This window comes from Diuraphis noxia, unplaced genomic scaffold (assembly GCF_037042655.1).
Source record: "Diuraphis noxia isolate RWA-SAM2 unplaced genomic scaffold, SU_Dnox_SAM2 contig0002, whole genome shotgun sequence".
Taxonomy (NCBI): Eukaryota; Metazoa; Arthropoda; class Insecta; order Hemiptera; family Aphididae; genus Diuraphis; species Diuraphis noxia.
Window position 1 is genome coordinate 87,150,448 of NW_028301712.1, and position 21,552 is coordinate 87,171,999.

Below are 21,552 nucleotides of genomic sequence, written 5' to 3' on the forward strand. Positions count from 1 at the left end.
ACGTAAAAATTACGGCAATGTTCAAATTATTTTATGCTAGAAATCATAAAAAATTTTCCTTTTATATCTAAGAATTTTAAATTTTATATAAGGCTCCTAATATATTTTTACAATAGCAAGTGAAATATAAAAGAAATATATTGGCACAATATTTTTTTTTTACAAGCATTCAAAGTTTGAATTTTAACAACATATGTAAAAATCACGAAAATCACGAAAATTCGCAAATCATTTTAAACTAGAAATTATTAAAAACTTTTATTTTTAAATCTAAGATTTGAAAATTTTTAATAATTTATAATATATCCTAGACAAATAAACCGTCTTCGCTCAGAATCGTTTTTCGTATACAATGATATAATATCATTGGATTCAAATTTAATTCCATCCATTACAGTAACCCACTTGTAACCTACTGTACAGCAGAGCGACATCCACGACTTACCCGTATTTTTTTACTTGTTGGTAACAATATTTTTGATCGATCAATAAACTTGAAAATGTGTTACAAAGTTACTCATAAGTTTGTATACCTTTATAAAAAAATAAAAAATGTCCCCTTGTAACCTACTGTACTACAGATCATCAACCTGCCTTTTTGAATTTAAATTATTTTTAGATAGATTAAATATTTAAGGTATATTAATAACAAGTAAGATACTAGATATTTCAAATTATCTTTTGAATTTTTATTGCTTTAACACTTTCAATTGAAAAAAAAAAATACTTATCTTTTTGCATTATATCCATCTCTTGTTTTCAATCGTGAAACCTATAAATCATGAAGTGTTGTCTCCGTCTTACAAGTCCGTAACATGGCAAATTTTACGCTCATCAAATCACGATTAGCTTCGTTGGTTTAAAATATAATGTGAATTTACCTCTTATAAAAATTAAAGGTAACATTATTATCTAAGGTGTTTTATGGGAATTTCATTTTATTTTAATTTTAAAGCGAGTTATGAGTATTTTAAAGTTGTAAATTGTTTGTGTATCTTAAAATACTCATGACTCGTTTTAAAATTAAAATATAATGAAATTCCCATAAAATACCTTAGATAATAATCTTGTCTTTAATTTCTATGACAGGTAAATTAACTTTAAATTTTAAACTAACGGAGTTAAACGTGATCTGCTGAGCGTAAAATTTGCTTTGTAAAGATGGAGACAATACATGAGAGTGTGGCGTCCTCGTAAAATTTAAGAATTTAAGAAAAAACTTTTAAATTCTAACTATAGTAATTAATGTAGTAATTTTACATGTATTTCATTATTTATTAAATAATAGTATTTATATTCAATGTTTTTAGTAATAGAGACAGTTGGTTGAACTAATTAATTAGTAATGTTGGCTGATTGTCCGTTTTTACTCAGAATTGTATTTTGTGTATAGACGTATAGTGATTTTATATCGTTGAATTCAAATTTAACACATACATTCAATAACTAAATACTCTTCGATTTTAAGCTTCACTCAACATCAAATGTATATAGCAGTGCGGTTACCTATTTTAGCCCCTTTTATTTCTGAAAGTACATGTTTTACGAGCATATCTGATTATGATTCAGTTATTGGTTAAATACTATGCAAAATTCTGAAATGAAATTTAGTATATTTATTTATGATAGTTATTATTTGTGAATAATTGGTGTTTTAGATCGCATTTGTTGATCTATTAGCAAAACTTGGTATTCATCCCGATTTTATGTTTGGTCATTCTTTGGGTGAAAACGGATGCGCTTATGCTGATGGATGTTTCAATACGTATCAAACTTTAATGGCAGCATATGCTAGAGGCAAAGTATCTGAATTCTTAAAGCCAGAAAAAGGCCTAATGGCAGCGGTAGGTAAGTGTGCTATTTTAAATAATATATAGCAAGAAAATATTTTAATAATATGATTCTTTTAGGCTTAAGTTATCAAAATATACCAGATTTGCCATCTAGTATTGACATAGGATGTCATAATTCTGAAGATAATGTTACTTTAAGTGGTCCTTCTGATGACTTGGAACATTACTTAGAAACTCTGAAAAAACGAAACGTTTTTGTTAGAACTGTAAATTCAAATGGTATTGCGTATCATTCAAGAATGGTCATAAGACAAGCTGAATTTGTTCAGAAATTTATTGAAAAAGTAAATTTGTTATTGGTGAAGTAACATTTAACAGATTTTATTACAAAAATATATTTATATTTTATCAGGCAGTACCAAATCCAAAGAAACGATCTTCTAGATGGATATCAACTTCTATACCAGAAGAAAATTGGAATAGTGAATTAGCACAATTTAGCTCTGGAAAATATCACGCAAATAATTTTAAGAAAACTGTTTATTTTTCCGAAGCATGTCAAAAAATACCAAAAAATGTTATAGTCATAGAAATAGCGCCTCATGGTCTATTTCAAGGAATATTAAAATCGGCCTTAGATAGTTCATGTAAAATTGTCTCTGTAGCAAAACGAGGAAGTAAAAGTCCACTAAAGCATTTTCTAACAACACTTGGTGAACTCTATTCTAGTGGACTTCACATTAATTTAGATGCTATCTATCCTTCACCAGAGTATCCTGTTTCGAGAGGAACTCCGAGCTTAGCCCCTCTTGTATCTTGGAACCATGAAGAAACTTGGGCAATTAACACATATTATAGTGATGTAAGTATTTACTATACACAAAAAGCCATTTATTTTTATTTTATTCATGTATATTTTGGTTTTCAGTCAAATTCAAACTATGTACAACTTTGTTTATTTGATAAAACAACTAGACATCTTTTAGGACATAAAGTCAATGATGTAATTGTGGTGCCTTTGTCATTTTTCATTGTATGTTTGTAATGATAAATAGTTTATTTTTAGTGGTGTAATTTAGTAAATTAATTTTATTGTTCCAGACAGAAGTATTGAAATCACTAGAAAATAAGCAATCAGCCATTTTAAATAAACCGTACCAAATAATATTTGAAAACGTTTTTGTTCATACACCTCTAATTTCAACCGCCAAGGGTAAATATTACCTTTATTTTATATTAAATATAGATATTACCATGGTTATAACTATTTTAAATGTCAAAAATTGTAAATTAATTTCTAGACAAAGATGATTGTGATAGATGGTGATCAGTCCTTTCATTTTTTTTTAATTTGAAGTATATTCTAGCTGGCTCTGATCAAAGTGATGAGTCTATTTATTATACAAAATTATGCACATTTTTGCTATTATCACCTTCTAGATTTGTAAAAAATTGTTAAGTTGGTACTTGATGAAGGTCAAAAGTAAAATTTTCAAGTATCATTTTCAAAATGTTTTGGAAAATCAAAATATAATTATTAAAAATCTGGAATTTTCACGTAAAAAGTGTCTAAGGACTTAATTCTTTCCCCAACTATAATATCGGTTATGTTAATATTTTCATGCCGTATATTATTATTTCTTATACATGCAATTTCATTACACTGACCTCAATCATGATGCATTTTCAACAACTATTAATTATTAAATAGACTTTCCTGTTTATTATTTTTAAATTATTATTATTATTTAAAAATTGTACTGTAAGTATTTTGAAATGATATTTTAAAGTAATTTGCTTTAGGATGACCTTGTAAAAATTTCAATAAGCTTGTGTAACCTTTTTTAATATTCTGTGATGCATTTGGGCATTATTTTATCAATCCCTTCTTTTCGACATATTTGGGATTGTCCGTGAATCCCACGGGTAAACGAAAATTTTGCATTTTTCAAGTGATTAGATTCACTAAAATTATCATTTTAAATTGAACTGCATCGTTTCTTTAATTTTCTAGTAAAAATGTATTCAATCGAGGAACTAACTTAGCCAAGATTCATATTTGGAACATTGCATGTAAACGTAATAAGCTAATAACTAACAGTAACACAACAACGAGTTCACGCTTATGTTCACGCAATACTGATATTCGAGCTATAATTATTATTTATTATGTTTAGATTGAAATAATATTTGATTTTAATCCTAATAGTTAATCTTTCATAGTTTGTTTTGTACCTATACCTATTAGACTATCGTCTATCATACTCACTCAGCTCAACATTATATGTGATCTGCCATCCTAAGGGAGAATGCCGTAAGTTTCTTTCGTGCAATTTCGAGAAAAATGCATTTTTATGTTTAGTAGTTCTATTTTCATAAATATAATATTTTTCAAAGTAAAATACATATTTTCTTACGGAAATATACTCAATGAATGCAATGGAACTATTCAATTTTATTTAAAATGCAATTATTTAGAATAGGTTACTTGGCAAAAATGCCGTAATTCTGGTTACGGCTTCTTTCCGTAGCATACCAAAATGTACTAATCACTAACAATTGAAGAAATAACGCCGTATATTATCAATACTAATTTTTTTTTTAATTTATAACACAATTTGAAAGTAATTACAATATCTTTATCTTGAAATCAAAGTCATCTAGTCATTATACATTTTTAATATACATAAAAATTAAAATTAAAATTAAAATATATGAAAATATGAAATACACAAAATAAATTATTAAAAGAGATACATGTAGCAGCTTAACATATTATATAATTTAGATGAATTATTGTTTATGTACCGTTATATTTTCCCAAAATTGTTTTCTATTTTTTGGGAGAATTTGACTCAAATTTGAAAGAATATCGTCACGTTTTTCTTTTGGTATTCCACAATTTTCTGTATGCGAAGATGGCAGAGTTATTCCTTTTTTGTTCATATACTTTTTTTGAACGAAATCTAATGTTGTTCATCATTAAACTGACTTTTAGTAAACAATATGTATTTTCCACGTTCAGCTTTTATTGAAACAATGTCTCTCAACAAAACTCTATTTGTGGACTTTAATAGTTTCTGTTGTGCCTTATAATCTTTCCATTGAAAAAAATTAGAAAAACTCATTTTTTTTATGTTAACATTTCCTTTATTGGCCGCCCCTTCTGCTTTAGCAAAATCTTCGAAATCGTAGGTTTTCTTCTGACGTTTTAAAGAAAGTTCCAATTGATGGTGGAATTTATCGGCTGACATAAATGTGTGCCCGGCTTTAAAATAATTTAAAACAATTTCTTGGGCACAAATATCATCTGAGTTGACTATGTATACTAAAAATGATAATAAACACCAGTTCATATTTTGACTGCTGCAGTTATCCACCCAAATTGTCAATTTCTGGGCATTGCGATAGTGCAAGAAAAATGAATAAAATGTACTGACCAAGTCTTCCTTTTTACGTCCACTTAATACTTCCATGCCATACGCATGCAAATGGAAAAATATGTTTATTTCCTCCGACAGGTACAAAGCTTTCATTGTATGCAACTATTCGTTTAGTAAACAAAACTTTTTAGATGTATCACGTGGTTACACGTGGCAACATAATAACTTTTTGCAGATCTACTGTAACATAAATAGATTATGCATTGAATTCATTTTTCGCGTGCTCTTGGTACAGGGCTCTTGTAACATTGGCTTTTTTTTTATGTACAGAGTAAGTTCGGCAAATTTCACAATCGTCAACTAAATTGTCTTTTGCGTGTTCATGAATTTTTAAACTTTCAGATACCTCACACATTCATGACCGAGGGTACAGTAAACGATATATTTATTTTAGAAACCTGATTTCTATAATTATCATACGAAATCGAATATTGATGTTCAGGATATTTTTCTAAAAAAAGTTGATGCATTAGCGTAACTGTGATGTCACTCGGTAAATACCGAATATTCGGAGCATGCTCACGCCGATAGTGTGATACAGTCGGGTTAAATGACTCGATATGGTCTTCTATTAAATGTTGATATAAATATTTTTTAGTCGGTTTCTTGCCACGAAGATCATCAGGAGCTTCTACTTGACCATTGGGATAATGTCTTAATATATCTAGAACTCTATCATTTGTTTTTTTAAAGCCTAAAGTGGTTAAAAAAAAGGGTTTGCATACTTGTATTTTGATACCTTGGTCATCAGTTATATACAGTTTTAAAGCATTTTTGCGGTTAGTCAGTTCGGTATTTTTACGTGTTTTAACATCCATGTATTAACCAGTGTTAGGAACAGATAACAAAAAAATCATCTGGATAAAGATAAAGATAACAACACTAAATTTTATCTAAGATACAGATAAAAGATAAACAAATTTTATTCATCTAACAAAAAGATAAAAGATAAAAATATTTTATCCAGATAAATAACAAATAATTATATAAATTAAAATTAAAACAACTAATTTAAAAAAAACATATATAATGTCATGTAAGTACATGCCTATATAATATGTTTACTTTCGACTTAACTTATTATATCATGATGTGTATCACCAAACATTAACTTCAACACATATAATTATATAAGGAACCAATAAGATCCAAGGGACTCTAGGGAGTAACAAAGTATAAATAAAAATTTGGGAAGTCACCCTGCTGAAGAAGTTGTCGAGTGGACCAAAAACAAAATTCACATAGTTAATAATATTTTTGGTACAGATCTATCTAATTTTCACTAAAAAATTTATCTTTTAAATTTATCTAGATAAGTCAAATATTTATCTAAAATAAATACTTAGATAACTAATATTTATTTATCTAGATAAGATAAAAGATAAAATAATTATTATCTGGATAATTTATCTAGATAAATTTATCTAGATAAGTCCTAACACTGGTATTAACACGTACTCAATATGAAAACTCTACGTTCCTTCCCGGTCATATTCCAATATTGTAAGTTCACATCAAATCGTCTTTCTTCTGTAATTTTTCCAAAACACTGTTTTTGGCAATTTTCTTTATCGCAGCCTGGTAACACCCTGTGCCGATCTTTTTCTAAGTCTAATTTTATTTTTTTCGCATTTCTACACTTGTTAAATATTTTTTCCTTTTCCCAAGTTCTCCGGATTTCGTGAAAAGATCTACTTCATCGTTAACCACAATACCATCATTAAAATAAATAGGTAACTCTGATATATTATTTACGACGGATTCATTATCATCTGAAAATTAGATACACCCAATTCTTTATTTTTTTAATGAAATGATAATCATCTAATATTTTAAGTTATAATTTTACTATTTTACCTTGAATGAGTTCTTTAATTCCATCTAAATAAGTCTGATGCAATTGTAGTTGTTGAGTCTGGTGAACCTGGTATAACATTTATGTTTGGTTCATAAACAACTTCATGTTGTGTATCCATTGGAAAAATAAAAATTGAACTTCTTCAATTCACGACGATATACTCGTATCATAGATAACTGAACGAAATATAGAATGTGTATGGTGTACAACAGCAAAACTCCAAACATTATCAGTAATTTAAAATTAAATTATAAGATACGGCTTATTGATGACCAGTTTTCTAAACAACAATGCCGTAAATATAGATTAAAATATAATTAAGTGCTAAGTAAAAACGCCGTATTTTTTAAAAAGATACGGCAATCTTCCTTAGCAAACTGTGATTACGGCGTTTTTGCTAAGCATCGATTATATTTAATTACAATTGCTATATTAAATATAGTAATGTGTTAATTTCACCGTGTGTTTTATTTTTGTGTGAGTCTGTACACTGTCTGTGAAAAAAATTTATTGTTTTCAGTATCTTTTCCGATGGAAAGTGATTATTAGCGATGCATTCTGAAAGTCAAAATTTAAAATTGTCAGTACTTTTTGAAAGCACTGGGGGGGAGCGGGTAAGTAGATGTCGCTCTGCTGTACAGAAGGTTGCAAGTAGATTACTATAATATATGGTATTAAATTTAAATCCAATGATATAACATCATTGTATACGAAAAAAAATTCTGAGTGGAGACAGGTTGTCTCTAGTCTAGGATATTTTATACTATATTATTAATTATATTGTTATTATTTCAACAAAAAAATCTAGGTGTACCTACCTATAAAATAACTTTCAAATTTATCAAATCAGATTCATTATGTATCCGATACACTCATTCATTCATAGTATATACAAATATACAATATACTATAAAAAGTCATTAACGACATTCTAACTTTTAATATTAGAATATAAAGTAAAAGTATACTTTAGGAATTTCAAGTACCTACCCAAGAATAATATTTTTAAATTTTAACAATGTACCTTAAATTGTTTTTCTTGATTATTTAATATGTAATTTCATACAAATTTGAACTTAAAATAGCAATAAAAAAAATTGTGTTTGTATAATTTTTAGATTTTTTTGTTGCAAAATTAACTACTTACGAAAAACCTTGTTTTAAATTGTCAATCCTTATAGCTATAAAAGTTAAATGTTTTATACATTTTATCTACTAAATAATTTGTAAATTTGCAATTAAATACATTTTATCAAAATTTGGAATTTAAACGGTTATGAAAAAAAACTGTGTCTATGCATATTTAATGATTTTTAGTGTGAGTATGTATTTTTAATATTTTATAACTACCACTGTAACAATATATTATAGGAGCCTTGTTTTAAATTTTGAAGCTTTTTTACCAAACGAATACAATTTTATTGTTATTTATAAAAAAACAATTAAAATGATCGAAAATTTCAAATGTTTATAAATAACTTAAAAAGATATTTATATATTTTGAAAATTTTATCAAGTATAGAAAATGCCAGTATAAACATTCAGTGAAAAATGTGTCTACGGTAATTTGTTTTAGAGTTATGCCAATATCATAATTCGATTTTCCCAAAATTTATTTTATGTAAAATTTCACGTTTTCCCTAAATTTTTGAAAACTACTGTGAAATTCAAAATTTGACTTCTACAGTGCACCAACTAGATTCACTTTCCAACCGGAAAAGCTATTAAAGTTTAAAATTAAAATATTATTTCGACAACTTATCGTGTACACAGACACAAAAAAAAACACACATCATTATAAAATCAATACATTCATCTCTACGCTCAGAATCTAAAATAGGAATTTTCATGCAAAATCGGTTTTCGAAAAAATCAATTTTGGTTTTTAGTGTATCTCTAAAATAAAAATGTTAACAGTTAAATTTCTTACAATTTAGAACGAGATTCTTCGTAACTTTTTATAAGTGGAAATTAAAAATGTATAACTTTTTTTTTTGAGCACCTGCATTTCAAATTTCTATAAAATACGTTAGTCATGAAAATTTAAAAATTATTCTGGGTTAGAAATTCATGAAATTTTTTTTTAGATCTAATATTTGAAAATTTAATACATGGTTCCTCAAATTTCGTCTACCTTAAAAAATATCTACTGTAAAGTTAAATTTTATTTTTATGAGCATTTGAAGTTAAAATTTTTGCAACATTAGATTTACAACATGATTTATCATAGAAAAATGTTCTTATTTTGCTGTAGTTCAAAAATGAATACTTAAAATTCTTAAAATACTAGTATGTAGATACAATTTACACCAAGCGTTTATTTTAACATTTTCTATACTTTATACAATTTTCAAAATATTTTGACTAGTTTTTAGCTGTTTCCAGACATATTTTCAATTTTTTAAGTTTTTTCTTTTCATTAGTGTCAATAAAATTTTATTTGTTGGGTCAAAAAGCTTGAAAATTTAATACAAAACTCCTGATATATTGTTAGGTAAGTAGTTGATTCTGTGATTAAAAAATTTAAAAAATATTTAAACACAGTTTTTATAGTAGTTATTTATATTATGAAATTACATATTAAATAACCAAGAGCAACGAATTTAGTTATTTTATTATAATTTAAAAATATTAATTTATCAACTGAAAATGTCAAAGTACATTGTTATATGCAAATAATATTAATTCAACCTACCAGCTAAATTAGTTTTAATAACAATATAAATATAATAAAAAATATCCTAGTCTTAACAATCCACTCAAAATCTTTTTTCGTATACACTGATATTATATCATTGAGTTCAAATTAAACACCATCCATTACAATGATACTTGCAACCCACTGTAGGTTTATTAGATCGTCACCCACTAACCAACTTCTTTTAATTTTATACCTTTTAAATGTTTTGTAAAATATTATTAGAATAATCTATATTAAATTCTGTATAAAAATGTAAAATTATTAAAGTCTATGATTTGCATTTTAATCATCAATGTATTAAATCTTTTTAATATTACTTGTAGATTACAGTGGTTCTCAAGCTTTTTTGGTTCACGGCACATCGTTATACATCACAAGTTTTCACGGCACACTTAATACAAATGTAATGAAATAAATTACTGTTTTCAATATTTTTACCAGCATAATTACAAATATCAGAAACTTCTCGCGGCACACCTAGTCGATCTCCCGGCACAGTATTGTGCCGTGGCACACTGGCTGAGAACCACTATTATGATATATTCTACAGTGTGGAATATATTATAAATAAATAAAATGTTTTAAATTTACTAAATTGCTAATATTCCAGAACCGTTATTCAGATTAAATAGTTTAATTTAAGAATTTATATAATTTTAAATTCAAACACTTATCAAGACTTATTATTGTATTATAAAATTACTCATATAAGAAATAAGATTATGTAAATACCAAAAATACAAAAAAAAAATGGTGCAGTCACAATTATTTTTATGACCAATTCAATTTAAGATGTTGTCGTATAGGTTTATCGTGTATGAATTTTATCTGGACCACAATGAGACGATTACGTTATATTCGAATTTTATAGTAAAAAAATTAAACCATGTTTCCAACAAATTATCACCCTTCGTTGTTTATTTTCGTTATTATTGTAATTCTAGGAGTTTGTATTTTGTCGCAAAAAAAGCTTTAACAGATTACAGACACTTATGTTCAATTACAACTCAAATTTACTATGTATCAAATGTACTAATCATTACAAAATGATGTGCTTCAAATATTTAATATATGAATGACTAAATTAAAAATCATATATTTACTATAATATTAAATAATATTTTAGAATCCAATGGTTTCTATACACAAATTCAACCAGGTACTGGTTCTTTCGAAGTAATAGAATCTCGAGATGTATTATTATCTGGGTTGGTGCATATTGATGATAGTAACCATCTTATTAGTCCAGAACCGCCAACAGATTATGAAGTTAATATTGAAAATGAATGGATATCAGACAATGAAATATATAGATTATTTTCTGAAAATAATATTAATTTCTCAGATCCTTATTGTACCATTCAAAAAATACTTATTCTCGATAAAGGTATTGTATTTTATAAAATATAAAATAAGTACTTACAAGCTATCAAAATACTTGCATTACTACATTATTCATAAGTTTTTAGGTTTCCTGGCAAATATATTTTGGAAAAACGATCTTAACATCAACCTCAACTCACTGATGCAATTAAAAATGTTTGCTGATCTTCAATCACATCATGACATGCCTTTGCTTCCATCTTGGTTTAGAAGTTTAGTTATCGATGATGAAATAATCAAAAATATTAAACACGGATCGATGGTTTATATTACATATGATAATCGAACTAATGTTATTAGAGGGCCTGGGATAGAAATTGAAACTTTAAAGACTTCCACTTTCCCAATAATTGATCCACTGCCTATGAATTTGAATGTTCAAAAAGTTCAATTTGTTGAACAACCTAATCCCAAAATTAAAGTAATTTCAATTAACTATTATTTTAAATTCTAATAATAAAAATTATTCATTTGTTATTATTGTTGTTTATTTGTTTAGAACTTTGTGCAGTTTTTAAGCATTTGTGTACAACTTGTCAAAAATACAGTAAATTCATCATCAAAGTTAAAAACCAAATTAAAAATTAATGATGATATATTCGTAGAAACATTTAAAAGGGTTTTTGAAATACAGCCATTTTTAAAGGTTGTAATTTATTTTTATTTATATGTTCATTTAAGATACCTATTTATTATATATTTTTTTGTATATCAGGCAGATGTTGAAGAATATTCAAATTTCCAAATAACAGACTTAATACCAAATCATGTACTCCTCTTGATAACTGACCATTTAAATGAAAAATTAAATAAAGATATTAAAAATTGCACAGGAAAAGTATTTATTTTGATAAAGAATTCAACTGTTGACGATACATATACTACAATTGTTCAATATGAGCATAATGGTTCTATTTATCGTCTAATAACACGACTGGTGAAATTACCGAACAAAATTTTAGAGGTTAGCACTAAAAATAGTTCTTGGATAGATAACATAGTACAAGGACTTAAATCGCTATCTAGTAATATTTCGCCTATAGTTTTGATTAAAAATGATTCAGAAAATTCATTGCATAATATGGTGGAAAAAATCGAAAATATCAATTCTATAATTGGTTTTAGGTAAACATTTGTATTTATAATAGAAAACTGATTTACAATTTACCATTACATTCATTTTTTAGATATGTCTTACTTTACGATGGTGTACAATTGTTTGATTTGACAAAAACCTTCTTTAGGGAACAACTATTTAAAGGGTTAAGGCAAAACATATTAAAAAATAACTGCTGGGGTAGTTATAATATACTTCCTTGTATGGATAATCTCTCTTCAGAGTTAATTGCTAATGAATTGCAAACATATGTTAACCAGGAAAGGTCTGTATAAAAAACAAAACTATGAATGTTTTCCATCTAACATTTATTTACTTTTAGTGATTTATTCATCAAGTATATTGGATCTTTTAAAACAAATTTAATGGTAATAAATACTCATTAATATTTCAATGAATCTATTGCTTTATATTATATTATAATTGGTTATGGTATTTTTAATAAAGGAAGATGAAGTATGTTCTCAATATTCGGGTGTAGACAATGAAGGAAATACTGTAATGGGTATTTTAAAGTATAAATCTAAAAATAAGCGATACGAAATTGATAATATTCTTAAGTGGTATGTAAATTCTGAAATGACCTTGGAAGAATCAGTTAAATGTCCGTTAGCTTACTTAATGGTAATTATATTATTTGAATTTATTTTTATGAAATTTTAATAGTTTTTAAAAATGTTTACAGGCTTACTATTGTATGGTAAGTAAAGCACATGTTAAATTTGGGGATTCAATACTTATACATAATGGGTGTTCAAAAGATGGACAAGCATTTATAAGAGTTGCTTTCGGATTTAATTGTAAGATCTACGTAACTACATATAATAATGACCAATCTGACTTTATAAAAAGTTTATTTCCAAAGGTAATGAATAATAGAATCTTTAAAAATAGTTTTAGCTACTTTGATAAATGAAAAATTTTGAATTCTTGCAATAATTAATAGTTGAATAGCGGCAATATACTAGATCTAAATAATAGCAAGTTTGAAATACAATTAATGAGCTTAACAAATGGAAAAGGATGTGACATCGTTATTAATGCTATACCAACTGAATTCCTATTAGCTTCTCTTCGATGTGTAAAACAATTTGGTTCTTTTGTACACATCGGTGCACAAGATATAAATGTACATACAGAAATTGGTAAGAATGGTGTTAAAATATAAATATAACTAAATGATTACCTACATTTAATTTATTTAATTTGCACAGGCATGTACATGTTTATGAAAAATATTTCTTTATACGGAGTTCGAGATTTATTGAACATAGTTAATTCTCCTGTCGAAAACAAAAACCATCTCAAGCAACTTGTTGAAAATGGTATCAAGGATAAAATAGTTGTTAAATTATATGAAAATATTTCAAAAACTAATAAAACATCTACTAACAAGTACGATCTAAAATTTAAATGAAATTGTTTTTGAGATAAATTTTATTAATTTATTGTCATATTTTTATACATCTTATTTAGTGTCAATAATTCAGAAAAAGTAATTGAAACAAATAACTCAGATCATAAATTCGTTAAAAAAGAAATGGCATACATAATTATTGGTTCAGCAACGAATTTATGGATAAAAACCGTTAATTGGCTTCTTCAACAAGACGCAAAAAAATTGATATTTATCATTAATGGTACCAATTCAATAATGAGAAGGAGTCAAAGAACTATATATTCATTAATTCAAAAGTACTCCGATGTTTCGTTTATTATGACTTCGGCTGAAAGGTTTAATACTGTAAAAGAAGGGGAAACATTGTTACGGGAATTCGTATCATATTCAAAAATTGAAGCATTATTTTGTGTAGAAATGGTATGTGAAGTTACATAGTATAACATTCTATAAATTTAAACAAAAATCTATTTTTATTTTATTATAATTGTTAAGGGTGGTTCAAAATTAAGGAATGTTGACAAAGCTTGTAGAAATGTTATACCAGATTTAAAACATTTCATATGCATGCAGAGTGATGCGATCGAAGTCTGCGAGTCAAGGAGCAACGCAAATTCTAATTGCATTAACGTGCAGTGTGATAAATCAGTTCGAAAACCAGAAATCATATTAAAGTTTATAAACAAAGTGATAGAGTCTGTAAATGATTCTAAACCCATTTCAGTTGTTTTTAATGATCCGTTAATATCTGAACACGGTTAGTTTACGATCTAAAACACTAAATTTATATGTTTGATTATAAATATATATTTTAATAATACAATTATTCATAATGTATACCTCAACATTTTTTTTATTTTCTTAGAAAACATTGATTCAATCTCAGAATACTTACCTAAAACCATCAAAGAATTACTTGAACTCAATATTGATTTACCGGAATATCCACGATTTGAACAATGTACATCCAAAAGTATTCCGAATACTGGTAATAATAGTCTATCGCCAGTATTCATTGTTCCTGGATTAGGAATTTCTCGAATACAACCTTTAATCAATCAAATTATGCATCCGGTCTTTTGTGCTAAATTTCCATCGTACATTAACTCTGTCGAAAATGCAGCACTAGGATTACTATGGGTAACTATCATACAATTAATCTTAAAATCTTCATATTTATAGCACTATTTATTCGTAGCCCTTGAAACAAATTCAATCGGAAGGACCGTTCACGATCGTCGGCGAGACGTGGGGTGGAAATATTGCGGTTGAACTTGCAAAGATAATGGAAGGATTTGGTGAAACTGTCAATCTTATATTACTGGATGGCTGTCCATCTGATAATAAAAAGCGTTTAAAGCTTGTAGATAAAGTAGACTTTGAACAATTGAATGGAGATTCGAAGGCAAAGGTAAACTATGTCACCACAGTTAAAATCATTAGTAACAAACTTCAAGGTACCTTTTAATAGTAATAAAATTACTAATTTGTTCTGTCAAATATATCCACAACCATACAAATAAAATAAGAACAATTTATACAGTTAATTTATTTGAAAAAATGTTTGTTATCATATAAAACTTATAATGATATAAATATTATGTAAAAACATTTTAGTCGTACTTTGTAATTTCATTAAAAATAAATTGTTTTCTGATGACATACAAATGCTTAAATTGCAAATGCAACAATTGCATGTATTATGTATAATATATTCAGTATGAGTTAAAAATAGTTTTTCGAAAAAGCCAAATTATGAATCTATTTAATCTAATTTATCAAATTTTTTCAGGAAAAAATAAATGGTTCGATAGATGTGCTTATGAATCAATTAAGTGCATTAAGAGATTTCGTTCCTAATAACACTCAACTTGAAGCTAATACAATCATTGCTAGACCATTTACTCCGGATATTTTGGACTCCTGTATTCATTTTGAAAAAGTATGTTTACAAATATTTATATATAAATAATACATTTAGTTTATTTGATTTTACCATATTTTTATATTGTATTTATGAATTTTTTTTACAGAATCATTGTGGCAAACTAACAGTACACATTTCTAAAAAGTCATCGTATATTGAATTTATCAATAGTTTGGAAGCTGCTACTATTATAAATGAAAATGCATCATTTAAGTGGTAGTTTAATAAAATATTTAGTAACATATTGTGTTATAAAATTAATTTAGAAAATCATTTATTACTATACAAATTTTAAAATGTCTTAAAACTGGAAAATATTAACTTAATTAAAATCCTAATATTATGTAGTTTTAGTGTCATATATATATATATATTAATTTATCCAATGACAAATGATGGCACATCTCTGAATTGGAACTCGTGTGGTCTCCATGGTTCTTGCAAAGCGTTTGTGAGCCACCCGTCTAAGGGTGTGAGATGCTTCTTTACCCAATCAACTTGAATTTTAACTTTCTCCAGTGCATTTTTTATGATATCATCCACAGAAACAAAATGACGTTTATTTCTTTGATAAAACTCAGTAGCCTATAAAACAAACACATAATATATAGTATTATACTTTATTTACAAAAATATATTTTGAAAATCACGACAAACCTTATTCAATCCTTCTTCTGTTCTAAAATTGTTAAATGACGTTTTAACAAAATATTCCCATACAGTCTTCTCCAGCCTAAAATCCACAACATTATTATTATAGTATATTGGTTTTCAAAAAATACCATTATTTGCATATAGGTATTCTAATTATTATATTAATTACTTAGTGCTTAGATATTCGAAGTTTTTCATCATGAATTTAAACATTGTTTCGTGTCCTAATGATACGGAACTCATAACAGTCAACATTGTTAACATATCCTCCTCGCTAAACTTATGATCTCCACTCATCAACGTCAAATTCAACATTCTTTTATACATAGGTTAAGTTATTTAGTTTATATTTTTGATTTCAATATTTTTAGTTTAACATTTGTTACCTGACAAATTTCGTTTCATTTTTAGGGCAGCTAGCTAATGATCTGAATATAAATAATCGTTCTGTTTGAGACTTATTTTTTGGATAATACATAATCCTATGTAATCCAAACTCCCACTCGTCCAGTGTTCCATATCCGAGAAGTATACATAGGTAATTATCCAAGAATCTATAGTTATTAATAAGAATGTAACAGAAAAAAAAGTATAGTTAATTAGTCATAAACATGATTAGTGATTACATAACCATGCACACATACCTAGTTTTAACGATTAATGTACTACTAAAATCCGTTTTTTCTTTTTGTTACTTTAATTGAATCCTAAATCATAGGTTTATATAGGTGCAAGCGATTTGGTTAAGTTAGATTATTAATTTTCTAATACGAGTACTTTCGTATTTTTTTTGTTTAATTCTTAAGTTCTTTAAATTCAAAAATATTATTACTATATTTATTTTTGTTTGTATACTTAGGCTTTTAATCGAAAAAGATTATACTTTTATAATAAGTACCTAGGTAGGTACATAATATTAGATTAAATTCCTATATTATTATTATTATAATAATCACCATAAAAATTAATACAATTTGCACTGTCTAATATCATGTGAATATAAATGTATATATATATAATGTATCTACGATGAAATGTGCTTGTAAAAATCCAAAACCTATGAAGTGATAATAGGTTATCCCCCCCCCCCCTCACAAAAAATAAGAAGCTTCTAGTATGTGATTTACAATGAAAAATTACTCAAGTCAAATTTAGTAGAAAAATTACAACGTACAACTTATCCTCGTCGGGATTTGACGTATTCGTTCTCGATTGAACATCACGGGCTTCTGTCAGACAAGTTGAATGTCCTGTTTCACACAGTAAACGCTTATTTTCTGCACGAAAATTTGCCTTCCAACTAGATTCTCCTCTTTCTGGTTGTTCTAGCGCAGCGTTCACAGATTTCAACATTTTTTTCAAGTATATCTGTTGAAAAACGATATTGCATTACATATTTTAAATGAAGATATATACCTATAATAAATTAGTTGTTGAAAACGGACATCATATTTAGGAGCCACCGGCGTTCCCTGGAACTTAATGCGCAATCTCGTGGCTAATCCGAAATACGTTTTCCAAACAGCAGGCTCTGGCTCTTGCTCAATAAGTTTGCTGACGTTGAATGCATACACATAACACAATCGACCAGATAAAGCAAGTGTTAGGGAGTCGTGCAATAACTGTTGACGAATGCTTACTGGAAAACGCTTCGAATGTTGGGCTATTAGTTCCCAATTCTTTAGGTCATAGTTAACAATAAATGGTCCTGGAATAAGATGATAAGTATTCCGATTATCATTTAAGAAAAACTTGACCATATAAATTTCAAAACCAGTAAAATAGTTCAATATATTCATAGACTACGAAACCATAATAATGACCTACCTAAGCTTCCTGGATTTAAGAGTACGAATTGATTATTTGTGAAGTTATACTGTTTCATTTCTACCTCTTGACTTGCTATTGGTTTCAACCAACTTATATTTCTAACTGGTACGGTCAAATTGTTTTGTGATACAACAATATTGGGAATCCACCATAAATAATTTTTAGTGTTCTTAGCGGGGGATGACACGTCATCCTCGTCGTCATTTAATACAAATGGTTCCTAGTTGACATACACGTGTATTATATTGAATTGTAATGACTTTCGATACGATATTTGTTATTATTACAAATTAACTAAAAAACATTACCTGCATAACTTGAACGGTTGTGTTTATGTAATTTCTCCTAAATGTAACCACAGGTAATCGATCAGCTTGTAACCACGGCTTTACAATTTGTTCAATTGAAACTGGACTTCTATTCTAAAATATTAAATTGTAAATATTATTCAACTTGAAATAGGTACACAATTTAATGTAAAAATTTTAAATTATTATAACATACTCTGATCAATACACCAGCATGATACGCTCCATCTGACAATTTGTTCCAAAAATCAGTTTCAGAGTAAGCATGATATTCTCTTTGAAAAAATGTATTTCATTAACAACTTCAAAATAAATTATCTAATACTATAATAGGTAATTAATAATAATATGTTTTACAAAAACAATTTCAATTACAATTTCAATATTTAACTTCGATATAAAAATGTTATCAAACAATTATGGATATAACGAAATAAATAATTAAATATTATTATATATCAGCTATAAAAATTAAGATATACACCATTTATTCATAGGATGATCAATAACAGTATTTTGCCAATGATTTGATTTTAACACACGTAGTTGGTATAATTAAAAAAACTAGCCATTAGTGACACTTTAGTGTTGATTTACAAAATTGACATAATTACATGCAATTTTCAAGTTACAGCAAGGATTATCTGGAAGGTTTGGTATATGTAAACTTTTTACAAACTAAGTAGGTAGTAGTTTGGTATAACATGAAATGTATTACTAAAAATTTTACGTTTTTGTAAATTTTTTTGATGTTAAAATATTTATGAAGAATAAAATTAGAAATTATAATGAATGAAGTATTAGACATTTTTCAAAGTGAGATATTTTGAAATGTTTAAATTTTATTAAGTTCGGATGTTTGAGTATTGAGTTAGGTACATCCCATAGTTATAAACCGTAAATCTCAATAGGATTATAAGTGATTTTAAACAAAAGAGGATTTGAGTATTGTTGAATGAGCATTAAAGACAAAATTACTCAATACATTTTTAATTATAATATTATATTTTAAGCATAAACGTACTTGCTAGACATAAAATATTGGATTGTTTGTCGGAATGAGTGAGGTCCAAATATGTGTTCGAGCATTCCCAATACGAAACGAACTAAAAACATAAATTATTGGTTATTTGTACTAATTAGATAAATTTGAGAATCATTACTTTTTGTTGCATTTAGAGCTTCCATTTGAGATTTTATTTCTGTAAAACCAGGTTTATCGTATTCTAAATACATTCCATACATGTCACTAACATATGAATTGAACACCGGCTTCTCTAACTAAAATTAATAACACAATATTATTAATCATCCTATCCTCGTAAGTGCATACATACAATGGATATATAAGTGTATATTTGTATATATTACATTAGGTATAATAGTTTTACCTGCCATGCCACCTTATCGGCTAAAAATTTTGACAATGCTAGGGTTAATGAAGACGGAAACAGTGGCGTTGTGAGATGATCGGTCCATTGTAATGATGTGTATTTTGCAAGAAGATGGGCAATCCAAAAATCATCACGTTTCTTAGAAAGGTCTACTTCTTTAAACATTTGTAACCCCCAAGCATCGATAGGCTTATCATCAGTATAACCAGGAAGTGCCACTAAATTTAGTTCTGGCAGAGGGTATGGTCTAGACAAGTAAAGTTCTAGATTAACTAGAACTGCTGGAAGCATTTTTTGCGCCGTATTCAACGATCTTAAAATGTCTTCTTTACCCCACACACCAACTTTAGCTCCATTATTCTCTGCATATGAATTATTGTGTTATTATTTCTATAAATTGATTATTTTTGTAATACAACTTACCACCCATTGGCGGATGCTTAAAATCAGACTGGAACATGGCTAAAGAATTAACAGACATTGGCGGTGACCTAGAAAAATGATCTCGAACCCATACGCCTTCAGAAGTCCTGTAGGTAAGTATAATAAAAAAACTTAGTTCAATTCTGAACAGTTTATTGTAACCACGCATATAAAAATAATGTACATATTACATACACATTTGTTGTATCAACTAACGGCATAGTTGTCAGAACATGAAAGTCTCCTTTATGAGCAACTGAAAGCTCTATCCATGTTTTCAAATTAGGTTTTTCGAAACAAGGAAATACATAATGAGCTCCTCCTCCTTTCAATAAATTCATAGCTACATACCACCTAAAAATATATTTAAAAAATAATACAATTATGCTATAATTCTCGAAAATTAAAGACTAACTTCTTCAATTGTGAATGTTTTGAATTAGAATACGTTGATTGATAAAATGGACTAGACGAATCACTTCCTAAAGTCCCATCGAATAAAATTTCTACTTGATATGTAACATCTTTCTTAATGCTCTGTTTAGTTGTGATTTGAAACTTATGAATGTCCTTTCGTTTCACTAATTTTGTGACTGTTAATGAACTATAAAATATTTAAATATTCATTATTACATAAGTATTTTTCTATAATTTGTATTTTTTAAAATCATTTTTACGCATTACGCTATACATACATTTCTTCCATCGAAACTTCATCTTCTTCTGACGAGTCCAAATTCGCAACACGAGTGACTTTAACCTCACGATCGACCACATTGAGAGTTGAGTGTACGTCTAGTGTAATAGAATCAACCGACTGATTCCCTGTATTGATGATGTCGATGCGGACTTTACCTTTGAATACGCCGTCACCTGGATACGGATGTAAGTCTAAACGATAACCTCTTGGTACAATCAAACCCTGTACTGCGATGGATATAACTAAAAGGCACGCAGCCAAAAACCAGCGAGCCATAGCAACCTGCAGCTACAAGTCAAACATAAAATCACTTCAAAAATATACTTCGGTAAAAATGTTTAAGTCATGAAGTGCATTCAATTTATAACTAACCTAATGGTCAATGTTGCTGGTCGTCGATCAACATTTGAATGATTTTTACTATGCTAACAGTCTCAGTCAAGTCAATCTATAAGCACACTGTATTTATTTAAATACCAGTCCAAATAAAGAAAGGGTAAATTTATTATTGGACGTGTGAATTTAGGTAGGTAATAATAATATACTACATCCTTATCAAGTCCCTCAGTATACTTAAACAGGATGTTTATTTCACTTACGTGAATATCCTATTTTATTAAAT

At 27.5% G+C, this 21,552-nt stretch overlaps 2 protein-coding genes and 2 pseudogenes across 3 annotated transcripts in view; 1 reads left to right on the forward strand and 3 right to left on the reverse strand.

Moving 5' to 3' along the window:
- Nucleotides 1–16,277, forward strand: part of LOC107167281 (fatty acid synthase-like) — a 28,215-nt gene extending 11,938 nt beyond the window's left edge. Inside the window, exons 8-28 of the mRNA XM_015516259.2 lie at nucleotides 1,659–1,848; nucleotides 1,911–2,137; nucleotides 2,206–2,655; nucleotides 2,722–2,826; nucleotides 2,895–3,006; nucleotides 10,922–11,182; nucleotides 11,265–11,599; nucleotides 11,678–11,824; nucleotides 11,894–12,303; nucleotides 12,366–12,560; nucleotides 12,618–12,663; nucleotides 12,743–12,919; nucleotides 12,981–13,160; nucleotides 13,242–13,440; nucleotides 13,510–13,690; nucleotides 13,772–14,114; nucleotides 14,190–14,451; nucleotides 14,560–14,834; nucleotides 14,893–15,105; nucleotides 15,487–15,636; nucleotides 15,728–16,277. Of these exons, the coding sequence (XP_015371745.2) occupies nucleotides 1,659–1,848; nucleotides 1,911–2,137; nucleotides 2,206–2,655; nucleotides 2,722–2,826; nucleotides 2,895–3,006; nucleotides 10,922–11,182; nucleotides 11,265–11,599; nucleotides 11,678–11,824; nucleotides 11,894–12,303; nucleotides 12,366–12,560; nucleotides 12,618–12,663; nucleotides 12,743–12,919; nucleotides 12,981–13,160; nucleotides 13,242–13,440; nucleotides 13,510–13,690; nucleotides 13,772–14,114; nucleotides 14,190–14,451; nucleotides 14,560–14,834; nucleotides 14,893–15,105; nucleotides 15,487–15,636; nucleotides 15,728–15,841 (4,572 nt within the window). The 3' untranslated portion in view covers nucleotides 15,842–16,277. The remainder of the gene's footprint in view (nucleotides 1–1,658; nucleotides 1,849–1,910; nucleotides 2,138–2,205; nucleotides 2,656–2,721; nucleotides 2,827–2,894; nucleotides 3,007–10,921; nucleotides 11,183–11,264; nucleotides 11,600–11,677; nucleotides 11,825–11,893; nucleotides 12,304–12,365; nucleotides 12,561–12,617; nucleotides 12,664–12,742; nucleotides 12,920–12,980; nucleotides 13,161–13,241; nucleotides 13,441–13,509; nucleotides 13,691–13,771; nucleotides 14,115–14,189; nucleotides 14,452–14,559; nucleotides 14,835–14,892; nucleotides 15,106–15,486; nucleotides 15,637–15,727) is intronic.
- LOC149059076 (uncharacterized) lies at nucleotides 5,247–6,054 on the reverse strand (annotated as a pseudogene).
- On the reverse strand, nucleotides 6,684–7,279 carry LOC149059077 (uncharacterized; annotated as a pseudogene).
- Nucleotides 15,220–21,442, reverse strand: LOC107167282 (endoplasmic reticulum aminopeptidase 2-like). 2 transcript variants are annotated; one of them, XM_015516260.2, is made up of 17 exons: nucleotides 21,303–21,442; nucleotides 20,926–21,218; nucleotides 20,646–20,834; nucleotides 20,426–20,584; nucleotides 20,231–20,337; nucleotides 19,805–20,169; nucleotides 19,577–19,694; nucleotides 19,438–19,519; nucleotides 18,610–18,688; nucleotides 18,414–18,527; nucleotides 18,103–18,325; nucleotides 17,721–17,983; nucleotides 17,450–17,643; nucleotides 16,662–16,829; nucleotides 16,445–16,591; nucleotides 16,279–16,354; nucleotides 15,220–16,206 (listed from the first exon to the last, which is right to left on the reverse strand). In XM_015516260.2, exons 2-17 carry the CDS (start codon nucleotides 21,204–21,206, stop codon nucleotides 16,000–16,002), a joined length of 2,772 nt encoding a protein of 923 aa, XP_015371746.2. In that variant the 5' UTR covers nucleotides 21,207–21,218; nucleotides 21,303–21,442; the 3' UTR covers nucleotides 15,220–15,999. The 2 variants fall into 2 exon arrangements, with proteins under 2 accessions (XP_015371746.2, XP_015371747.2); XM_015516261.2 differs by lacking the exon at nucleotides 21,303–21,442 and having other exon boundaries at nucleotides 20,926–21,272.
- Nucleotides 21,443–21,552: the final 110 nt, after the last annotated feature.